Source organism: Macadamia integrifolia, chromosome 9 (genome assembly GCF_013358625.1).
Source record: "Macadamia integrifolia cultivar HAES 741 chromosome 9, SCU_Mint_v3, whole genome shotgun sequence".
Taxonomy (NCBI): Eukaryota; Viridiplantae; Streptophyta; class Magnoliopsida; order Proteales; family Proteaceae; genus Macadamia; species Macadamia integrifolia.
The window spans coordinates 29,313,587-29,325,720 of NC_056565.1; the positions used below are offsets into that span (position 1 = coordinate 29,313,587).

The 12,134-nt window shown below is 36.4% G+C and overlaps 1 protein-coding gene across 1 annotated transcript; it reads right to left on the reverse strand.

Moving 5' to 3' along the window:
• Nucleotides 1-9,360: 9,360 nt before the first annotated feature.
• On the reverse strand, nt 9,361-10,409 carry LOC122088247 (membrane protein PM19L-like). The gene is made up of 3 exons (XM_042657444.1): nt 10,200-10,409; nt 9,783-9,960; nt 9,361-9,702 (listed from the first exon to the last, which is right to left on the reverse strand). The coding sequence occupies exons 1-3, from the start codon at nt 10,327-10,329 to the stop codon at nt 9,474-9,476; spliced, it is 537 nt and encodes a 178-aa protein (XP_042513378.1). The 5' UTR covers nt 10,330-10,409; the 3' UTR covers nt 9,361-9,473.
• Nucleotides 10,410-12,134: the final 1,725 nt, after the last annotated feature.

The following is a 12,134-nucleotide window of genomic DNA, read 5'->3' on the forward strand; positions in this document are numbered from 1 at the left end:
TATAGTTCATTATTTTTTGCCACGATTTAAAATCGAGATCTTTAAAGAGTGGGGTGTTTGGGACTTACAAAATGTTGAGATTAAGAAAGTGAGATGACAAACACACGTTAGATAACTAGTGAATTCACATGTTTAAGATCATGGATAGTAGAACCCAAGGGGGTAGCACAGTCGGTGAGCAACAAACTTGGTACGAACCATAAACTCGGACTTCAAAGTTCGATTCCCACTAGCACACCTTGGGCCAGTCACATGAGAGTGTTTAGTGCTCACCACTGTTTTCAGTGAAAATTGAATGATTCTCATTCAATTCCGATATGACCCAGTCCATGCGATTGTAAGGTCAGTATGGGCTCATGGGACTAGTCAGACCAAAGCCCTCAATACCCATCGTTAGCAAAAAAAATATCATGAATAGAAAACTAAAACTGCATTTAACAAGAATTCTTAGAACATATTATCGACCTCGAATGCATACCAGACAGCTTAAAACTTCAATATTATGTTTAACTTAATCAATGCACGCATTGTGCAGAAATGGAATCTGGTTGGTTTCTTTTTGGTGCTTTTGTGTTATCACTCTCACTGTCGTTTTCCTGATAAGCACTTTGGGTTTGAGCACTTCTAGATCTGGGCCTTTTGGTCAAGGGATTAATGGGGCAAGAATTCTATTCTATACACATGGCAGCCAAAAAGCGGAGGCATTTCATGAAGTCATCATTGACCGACGTGACAAAAAAGGTTTTATGATGACTAGGTTTGTCTCATAATAGTATGGGAGAACAGGGCTAGTGTGGAGTTAGCATTAAAAACCAGGTGCCAGTTCTAGATGACTACTACCCAACTGATAGGGATTGTCTCGTTGAAATTTACCAAGTCAGCCGTCCACATGGCTTGAAATGGCCAGGGGAGGAGAAAAAGGATCAGCTCTGCATATGTGTAGGCTTCACGTATGGTTTTATCACTACATGTGTCATTTTACCTCTGTAAATGCCTCTCCATGCTTCTATTAGGAGTGTTTAGAGAAGGGCATTTGTTGAAGAAAAATGACTCGTGCTTTACAATACCATATGTAAAGAATCGTTGCACTCCAGTTGCACTCCACATACGGGGAGTTGATTCGGACTTGGAAAAAGGAAGAATCTATGCAAGTTTTCCACTCGACACTTGAGCTCGGATAGTCTTCAATGGAGTCTTCAAAGCCACCTATTAGTTCATTAAAAGTAAGTCCTCTTTGGAGTTTAATCTGTAAGGGGTATCAATTCACCCGGGTTAAGCAAGGCCGGATTGTGTTAGGGTTTATGAGATTAGTCATGTGCACAGAGATAATTAACCACGTTTACTACCTTCCTAATTCTCTAGGTTTTGCTTAATCACTGGTAATCATGTGGGCCTAGAAATCAGGAAATCCCTGAGCCCAGCCCAGTTTACATAGGTCCATAATCTACTTTAATACTAATTTTGAACTGGGTTTTGTCCAAATCAAAGAAGCAAGCAAACCTCTATCCTTGAATCATGAATCATGAAGAAGCTTGGTGGAATTATGAAACTTGATAGAACATAAATTGAGCCACATATGGTTGAGTTAGGCCCAAAATTTGTCCATATTAATAGAGAAAAAGGTGTGGTGGAAACTTAAGGGGAAAACCGTTACTCATAATTTAAAATTAGTTAAATTCAATTATAATGGCTAATGGTGGTATGCATTAACTAATTAAGGTCCTATGAACTTTGAATAGTTGTTTGGACAATGAATTGCATTTACACACCATCAATGCCATTACTGGCATGTTTGGGGCGATGAAAGAAATAACTGATTAGTCCTTTTATTCTAGGATTTTTTTTTTTTTAATTTTTATTTATTTTGTGCTTCTGAAAGAAATAAGAAAGCCCATGGTAACCATTCGAGCTGACGAAATTAGTAATATTATCTGTGAACGTATTGATCAATATAATAGAGACAAACAGGTCAAATACTGAAATTAGGTAAGACACGGATATGTCTTTTACTAAGTCCAATGTTTGATTATGCTGAATTCTAAGCAGTTCAACATTTAGGCCTTAAAAAGGGTTTGTAACTATCCATGTTTATCTTTTACCAAAGGATTTTTTTTTTTTTTTTTTTCTGTTAGCTTGGCGAAATAGAACTTCTGAGATAGGGGTGTCAATCGGTCGGTCCAGCTCGGTTTCGGTCCGGGTTGAGTCGGTTTCGGTGTGGGAAAGTTGAAACCGAAACCGAACCAATAAGGAAATTCCGGTTTCGGTGCGGTTTGGTTTCGGTTTGTCTTCGGTTTCTTAAATCGATTTGTAACCGGGTTGGTTTTGGTTTTTGGTCTAGTTTGGATTCGACTTTCCATACAAATGTTTACAAAACTATGCAAATATTGATTTTTTTAATGAATTTTGGAGTGCTTCGGTTTCTTACCGGTTTGGTTTCAATTTCGGTCTGGGTTTTGAGCCGGTTTCGGTTTGGTTTTGGGTTCATCCAGTTTCTGGTGCGGTTCGGTTTGGTTTTGGGGTTGCAATACTCCAAACCGAACCGACCCAATAAGGCTTCGGTTCAGTTCGATCCGTGTTGTTATCAGTTCAGTCCGGCCAGTTTTACCGATTCAGTTTAAGAATTGACACCCCTATTCTGAGAGCCTAAAAATTCTATGAAAGACATGCATAGTTTAAGGGAAAAGGTTCCATCGATGATTGTGACTTTGGGTTCTACGTTTATCTTTTACCAAAGGTGGTGTTTTTTTTTTTTTTTTTTTTTTTAATCTCTAGATTAGAGTATCCAACAAAAAATTATATTAATGAAAATTGTTGCAGGTAGAAGACTGATCCTCCACATCAGAGAGCCAAGAAGTAAGAAGTAAGCAAAGATAGATAGATGGAGATGGGCTCGAAGAGGCTCTCTATGCCTAAGTCTGTATCCTGGGCAACAAAAGTGAGGGTTCAGCAAAGGGGACGATAATTGGAGAAGAGAATGGATCGGATCCCTTTAATTGGATGTCATTTACCTATTATAGAAGGTGAGTGAGGGGTGCCCTTTCCACATTGTAATGGCCCTTAACCGAATGCTTGGGATGCGTTTGGTACTCATTCAAAAAAAAAGTTTTTATTGTTTTTTCGTTTTACGGGAACAGGAAAGGTGTCTATGATTCATTTTTTTATTTTTTTTTCCTTCCATTTGAAAGAAAATCTGTCTCCGATAATTTCTTAAGGCCAAAACCTTCTCTGTCTCCTTGAAACTTTGAAGAACAAAACCTTTTTTATCTCCTTGAAACTCTGAAGAACTTGAGAGGTGAAGAATCCATGAAGCACTCTTGCTCGATCCCTGCTCTTCCTCAACACTATTGATCACTGGTCTCCGTTATCCTTGTCTCGGTAAAATCAGACTAATAAACCCTTTCCGTGAAAGAAAAATCTCTCTCTCTCTCTCTCTCTCTCTCTCTCTCTCTCTCTCTCTCTCTCTCTCTCTCTCTCTCTCTCTCTCTGTGTGAAACTGTTTTTAAAATAGATTTACCAAACACCATTTTGTAGATTAAAAAAAAAAAATTTTAACACAGCAATGAAAATTTTTGCGGGTTACAAAATGCAGCCAAAAGTCTTTACTTGCGAGGGTGTGATCATGAAGAGTTCCTGATTTGTGTTTACGTAAAAAATAATATCCTAATGCCTAATAGTGACCTTAAACTTAGACGCTTGTTAAGCTGATCACCTGACAGATGTTTTTTAACTATTTTTGAGGTGATTCTAGGCATATCAAAACATATATATTATCAAAATATTTTCATTATTAAGTTTATTTTATATTTCTTACAAAGATTGTATAACTATGACATCATCTTTTTAGAAAATTTGTAAAATTTTCATTAAAACGAAAAGGCATAATTATGCCATGGAAAAAGGTTCTCTAAGCCATCAGGGAGGATGCGCTGACATTCCTCTCTCGTGTTCCTTTATGCCGTTTGCTCAAAAAACCCTTTCCAATATTTGAACTTAAGGGGTAAGTACTAAATATGCAGGTATAAAGTTAGTTCATGTTGATGGAGCCACATCCTCATATCTTCTTAAAAGTCAAAACTTTATTATCCTTTCTGCTTTAAGTAAGTGAAGGGCTGATCATGCACCTCTCAACTGTAGTACAGGGCTTCTAAATGCACCACATGTCCAACCGATTAGGTAAACAACACGGCTAAATGGTTAAATGAACAACTTTTGAAACTTTATCCAAAGAATTGATTTTTTAACCATTTTAAGAACTTTATTCTTCCAAGAATAATGATGTGATATCTATATCTCCACTAAGCTGCATATGACAATTTTGATGATTAAGATGAAGAATTTCAGAAACTTTGAACATTACTATTTGGATAAAGTTTTTCTTCATCACTTGATGAATGAGGAGAGGGTCTTGATGTGACTCCTCTTTTTCATATCTCTCTATTATACGATGATGACGATGGACCACGGTAGATGGAAAATTCATTTTTTACTATTTTTCTTTTTTATTCGAAAAAACAAGAAATACAACCTACTGCAAGATGATCTAATGAACTAAAGCAGTGATAGCCAGATCTCTTACTGTACCATGGAGGTGGTCATTTATATCTTTTACAAAAAAAATTGGTTTAAACAAAAGATCATGTAACTCCATAAGGAGAGCAAAAGTGTGCCAAGGTCACACTAAAAAATTGTTAGAGTCCATAAATTTAACTACATCCTGCACGTTAGTCCAAATTTACTTCCAACACGAATGGAAACATATGGACAGACTATTATTAATTTTTTGTAATTGAAAGGAAATTTGTATTGCTAAAGAGTATGTGCAAGTGGGACTTTATAGAGCCCGAATACAAAATCAGTTGAAAGAAAACAAAAGACTATACGAAAACCATCCAGTGAAGAGATGTTGAGTAAGCATGATATGGGAAAACCATCTTCATTGTGCAGACATTGCTGGCGGCCTTGTTGCAAAAGACAAAAGAGGGTGCTCGGTGAGACTTGCAGGAATCCACCGTCGACGACGAATGGAGCCAGTGGAGGCAATCCCCTCATCCATATTATGTTGTCCACATGAAATTTTCCTGAGGGAGACTGAGCAGGGAGGGGAGGGGAGGAGGAAAGGTTGAGTCCGAGGGAAAGGGAAGGACGGGACCTTTAGATGAAGTGGTGTTAAGTGGGAGAACCACTGTAAAAGGGATATCGGAAGAGATAACCGAAGGTGAAAAGTATGGGTCTAAAGCCAAAGTGGGTAAAGAAGCTAGCAACGGATGGTACTTGTGGACATGGTTCAACGCCGAGATCTCGGAAATCTCGTGCTTGTTTTTTACCGAGACGAGATATGCTATGAATACAAAAAGTACATCATCTCGACTGAAATTTCGGTACCATCTCGGTCGAGATACCGAAATGATATCAACCCAGGCTTATAAATACAATATCTCGTGAGGGGGAGTCGAAATTTCGACTCCAATTCGGTTGTCTCTGTGAAATTTCAGCTCATCCTTGTATTTGAACACAAAATCACTCCATTGTCCACTAATTTGCCACATTATCACATCTATCAATGCCTTGAAGATCACTTCAAGTTGAAGATCTACACACATTTCAAGCTTTGGAAAGGTAAACCACTTTCCCTACGACTATTTTTTTGAAATAGTAGCATAAATACATGTTGGATAGTGCTAGATTTTTTATATGTTAGACATTAGAGGCCGATCTATGACATTATCAAGTCGATTTTTTTTTTAATTCATAAATATATATTTTTTATTTTTTTAGTTTAAAAAATACATTTTCCATCAACATAAAATTTATTCTTCATGGTCAATATAGCTTGGATGGAACTCAATTATATATATATATATATATATATGTTACTTACCATTGACTGATCTACGACTCTATCAGAGATTTAAGAGTAAGACGCTCAGGGAGTTGCATATTATATCTTGTTCTAGCAATGAAGTAGGTAAAATCTCCAGAACAGTTCGACGGTTGTTGCCAAACAATAGTGCAACTCTAAAACACTGTCATGTTCTAATATTTTTGCAAATTTAAGTTCTAAGCATTTTTATTAACCTTAAAACAAGCTACCCGCTAAGTTTTAGGTCATAATATGGCCGTCTGACCATCGAAACAGTCAATCAAGTAAAAAATAAATAAAAAATACTCCAACTCGCGGAGATCATTCTGAACTCACCAAAACACAGAAACGAAACAAGATTTTGAACCTTGCTTGTGGATGAAGAGAGCACAGGGTCTTAAAAAAGTTCATGTGGGTCTATGTTTTACAACATGGGGCATATTGTGTGATATACAATATTAAGATTATTTTGTTTAGATTTTTTTTTTTTTTTAAATATATAACTAAGTAGAAACCCAAATAGACCAAGAAAATTTCCTATGGCCACCCTTCTTAAAAACATTACTTACTAGGTAAATTTTACTTTATTTTAACATTAAAAAAATATATATCAAAGGATATTTTCGATTATCTAGACTTACACATTTTCGGACGACATCGTAGTCCCACTTTGTTTTACTCTTGCTTTTTTCCTAAGGATCACCCTTTCTTGTAAGCAATAATTAGCAAGTAGGTTTAGAAGAAAAGCAGGAGAAAAACAAAATCAATCCTTATTGTTTTTATATTTTATTCTTATTTATTTAGGTCTAGACTTTTTCGAAGAAAAAGAATCTGTTAAAGTAAAACATTGCTTGGATTCAAGTCAAAACATCCCTTTGACTTTTTTATTTTTTTATCTTGTCAAAATATAGCAAAATGTCCCTTATCCTTTTTAGAGTGTAATTAATCGTGGATTGGACTTTTTTTTTCTTCCTTTTTTTAACTTAATAGAAGGATTGAACCGGGTTAAGATTAACAGGAAATGCAAGAGAGCTGCGTGGACTTTTTTTTAATTATATTTTGAATAGGTAATTACTTTATCCTACTCTATTAGGGTAGGAGTGGAAGATGAAATCCAGCCCAGAGGCTTAAACCCAAGATCTCTTGGACCTGAACCGTGAAATAAGACATGTTCAAAGAAGTCCTCGGTAGACCCAAAAAAACCCAAGAACCCTATCAATTGCACTAAACAATTGTTCTTATGCTGCATGCAACCTTGGTAACAGTTCTTTTTTAGTTTGCTCTTCTGTTTTGACAACTACTCCTGTGTATTAGATGCAACTTGTTATCTGATAAAATAAAAAAGTTAATCTTCTTTTAATTATCTCTTAAATATATTAACTTTTTATAAAATTATAATTTCTTAATTCATCAGTTTGATATAATATTACTAGCTAACTACCTTTCGGATTTCAGTTAATCTTCCAAACACTTATAAAAATAAAAATAAATTAAATAAATACAAATAAAAATCAAACATAGAAATAAATTAAATAAACACAAATAGAAATCAAATCAAAGAGAGCCTTAGATATTTTAATATACAAAACAATCAAATGCTAATTAACCTGATCACTAAAGATTTTACCTAAAACAATCAATGCTAATTAACCTGATCACTAAATATTTTTAGGTAAAAGATCATATTAGCCCAAATCTACTTTTATAAGAGAAAAGGAAAAATTAATCACAATTTTTTTTTAATACAACTAGGCCCTCTTTAGTATCACTTTTATTTTTGATTTTTGTTTTCAAAAATGATTTTGGCTGCATTTGGTATCATTTATGGAGCTTGTTTCTATTTTAAAATAATTGGTAAAACACAAAAACCCAAAAGAGATCAAGAGTCATTTATTATTTTTGTGCTAGACTTTAATGGGCATATACTTAAAGGCTCAATGTAAAGAGGTAAATTAGAAATCCAAGCCCCTTCCCTATCTTCTTCAATCCAAAATGGAGAAAGAGAGTTATAAGAAAGATGGGTAAAGAGAATCTCTTCACCCATTTCTGTAAAAAAAATTATTTTACACAGAGAGATGCCAAACTATTTCTCACAAAAAATCATTTTCTCAAGTAGTTACCAAACCATTTTTATGTTTTAATAAAAAATGATTTCCATTAATAATTTTTGTTAAATAGATTTAAAAAAAAAAATTACCAAGGAGGGCCTAAATCCACTTTTCATAAAAGAATTCTACTTCCCCTAGGTCAACATTTATCTAAAACCCCCAACAAAATTGCAAAAAAAAATTCGAAAAATAGATGATCGATCCTTTCCAGAACGTTTCAACAAAAATAGCATGCAAGGAAAACTAAAATCTATCATTGAAAAAAAAAAAAAAACCCTGCAAAAATCCATTAAAAAGAAAATGCCATCACAAACTATGATATGACATGCACGATATAACCTTTGAATCAAACAACAAAGGAAGATCAACCCCAGTAGATCTGATAAAATTATAAGAGTGAAGATATCAGTGATATACTGGGTCTAGTTCTCATATCCCCGTCGAATAGAACATGCTAAACAAAACCTTCATGTAAAACCTGCTCAATTTAGATCAGGAATATCTAAAACACCCTATTAAAAATATCTCCCGAAGGAAAATAATTTTAATATAACCAATTAAGCTGTCTTCCTCTCCTCCAACTCCAAGTCCCTTTCTGTCCATCCGTCAAAATATTCCCGATGATCATAATAATCTCCTTAAGTGCCAAAACTATCATCGAATGCCCTTAAACACTCATATCCAACAGCAACAAAAATAGTAAATGGATCTATATTTTAACCATGGATAGAGAGAGACTCGTTCCTAAATAAAAGGTCTATGATTTATTATTTATTTTATTTTTAATGTCACCTTTCTTTTCACTTAGCTAAACCAAATAAACTCTGGGTTCATACCTAAGAGGTAAGGTCCGTACCGATGATGACTTCAAATCCATCTTAAAACACTATCACCATCCATTACACTGGGTGTTCTCAACTTCTAAGAAGTAACTTGCCCTCATAGCCTTGCCAATAAAAAAATTAAAAATAAATAAAAAGTAAAAAGGCCTCATAGCCCAAATGAGCCTATAAAAATTCCAAGTAGCCTTACCAACAAAAAAAAAATATTGCCCTTATAGACAAATGAACCCATAAAAAAATTAAAAAATAAATAAAAAATAAAAAGGCCTCATAGCCCAAATGAGCCTATAAAAATTCCAAGTAGCCGTACCCAAAAAAATATATTGCCCTTATAGCCAAATGAACCCATAAAATCCCTAAGTTGGAGAAGTAGAACCCACAAACTACATTAGAATAGAGATAAATATATACAAACCCCACGGAGTCATCACTAAAGAGGATGAAACACAGCAAATCGATAATCCTGCTTTAATCTTGCTTTCGTAGTTGCAAACTAACACCCACACAAATATAAGTCATAAGACCACCCCCACCCCCACTCCCACCCCCACCCCCCAGCACTTACAAAAGCAGCTAAAAAAACAAGAGAAGTACATAAGATGAAGACTTGAACCCATACATGACTTACAAAGGCCTAGAAGCATTTACCTAACCAAGACTTTTCTACACAACCCTATTACCCACACCACCCTTGTGACCTGGATCCGTTCCGGGTACCCCGGGTCCGTAACCAGGGTCACGGTACCCAGGACCATAGCTGCTGTTGAAGATACCAGCATGAAGCAAAAAGACGTATGCCAACTGGGTAAAACCCAGAATTATTACGAAAGCCTCCAACACCTTCAGTCTCCATCCCCTATATCCTCCTATATCGATCTCCTTACATGCAAACCTGCAAGGAATAAGCCCCCATGAGAAAGAGGAAGGAAAGTCGAAACGCTTGCAATGAAGAAAAATTCAAGGTGTGCGTACCCAAATGCAAGGCAAGTGATGGCCCAAGCTACGAGCGATGATGAAGCTGCAGCGGCGAGGCTGTCACTTCTCCATGCCCTGATATGGCTGCCGCCTGCCAACTTCGAAGCAACGCCGACAACACCGGCAAGGATTGCAAATATCAGGAAGAACAAGGTCGCAGCATTGCCTCCAAACCCTAAGGTATCAATATACCATCACACCAGAGGTTAGAACTGCAAAGAAGGTAATAAAGAAAGTCCCAGTGAGGGCACTGGTCTGTCTTGGTCATGGTCCCACATATTCAAGTTTACAATATAAACCCTAAAAACAACACTAAGCCCTAAAACGTGGCATCCAAGCCCTAAACAATTTACATGCATGTGCACCACGTGTGCTAAAAAAAGACAGCTCAGGGTTAGGGTTAGGGTTTCTTACCAGGAGTATTGGCTTGGCCATTGATGAACCTGTTGATAGACCAACTAGCAAAACCCACCACTATTATATACATAATTAGGTTGAGATACAACAATGGAGCTACTGTCTTTCTTCCCACTCCGTAAGCCATCTCTGAAAGAAACCCTTTCCTTGCACCTTCTCTTCCTCCTCCTCCTCACAAACACCGAAAGCAAAGCAGCTATAGCTAGTTAGAAGACTCAGAATTAATAGAGCTAGAGAGAGAAACAAATGCAAGACAATATATATAGTAAGTAATACTGTAATTTTCTCTCACTTGAGGACACAGAGACACAATACGTGTCTGACAGTTGGGTTATTGCTAAGAAAGTAACAACGTTGGGAATGCCATCTGCTTACAGGTGGGAGGACACGTGTTGTTCGGGTTCTTAAAATGTTTCAGTTTCCTATATATAAATGGATGAAATCATGAGACCTTCTTTAATTCTGTCTCTCTGAGATCTGATCTGTGTATATCCAAAAGGACAACTGACGTCTCTTGGTATGGATGATAGTTCTCAAGCAACTCCAACTCTCTTATGGTGATCTTGACCCTTGAGATGGAGTTGGTAGCCCATCATATCATAAGGTCAAGATCTCTTCCCAGTGGAACCATTCTTGGGAAGACAGGGTATTCATGCAGAGTGTATAGGAAACTCCTGGATGAAGACACCTCATCATCTTCTTCTTCCTAGAATGTCCTTTACTCTGGATTTTCTTAAGTGGTGATCATGTGAAGAAAGAATATATTACAGAAGGAAGAGAGAGAGAGAGAGAGAGAGAGAGAGAAATGAATGGAATTATCTGATAACTGATGTTTTGGGGAGGGGGGTGGATGGGCCACATAGTGAAGATGACTTCTATCCATGTTTTCTGCGGTTCCTTCTCATTCCTCCTAATCATTTTCTTGCTTTTTTTTTTTTTTTTTAAACCCAGTGGACCGGAATATGGACCACCACCTGGTCTTTGGATATCCTTCATTAATTGACCAAAAAGGTCGACAAGGAATAATCCAAGTCTGACTGTTAACTCCAACTAATCGTATATTCTAATTCCTACCTGAACAGTCCTAGGCATGTTCCATTTTGTAGGCCAGCCAGACACCTAGGGTGCTAACCCCACACCATAACCAACCATCCCAGCCAAAAAGGGGTCAGATACACTCACCCAACTCGGCCGGCTGAGGTTCTACAACAGTGGCCGAGCCAAAAGGGCTCAGACAAACTCACCCAACTCAGCCCAAATAGCCCAATTTCCTTAAAGAACATACAATTTGGACCAACCAAATTTACAATGATATGACAGAGAAATCTGATCAGTTCTTTTTTAATTTGTTTTCCCTTAAAGATCGATGAAAGAATATATTTAGATATAAAAATATGTAAAAGATTATAGTCCAATCATACTCATACTGTAAAAGAATACAGGAAAATCTTAATATTTTATTTTCGGCATTGTGTTCAATAGAGGATAAAATAAATAAGATTTTATATTCGAGTATTTACCTTCGACATTGTCATCAATAGAAACCTCTATGCAAAAACTCACAAATAAACACCATCCTAAGCAATCAGCTCCGGATGATTCTGAATTTTTATTGTGCATCCCATAAAATTTTGAGTTTGGATCCTCACCATCCGATGGGGTTGGAGGGTACAATTGGATAGAAAGGATATGGGCTCTAAAATTTCCTCCCGAACAACACAGGGTGAGAGCAAGGACCAAGAAAAAGTCACCGATGATGCTGCACTCGATCTTCTTGGCAGCCAAATCAGAGACTGTGTTCATCACCCTATAATTGTGAGAAATCTGAGTTCTTAAAGTTCATTTGATTTTGTTTTTAGAAACGTGTTTTTCCGTTTTTCTGTGCTCAAAAACGAAGAGAACACCCCAAAAGGCGTTTGATTTTTTCTATTT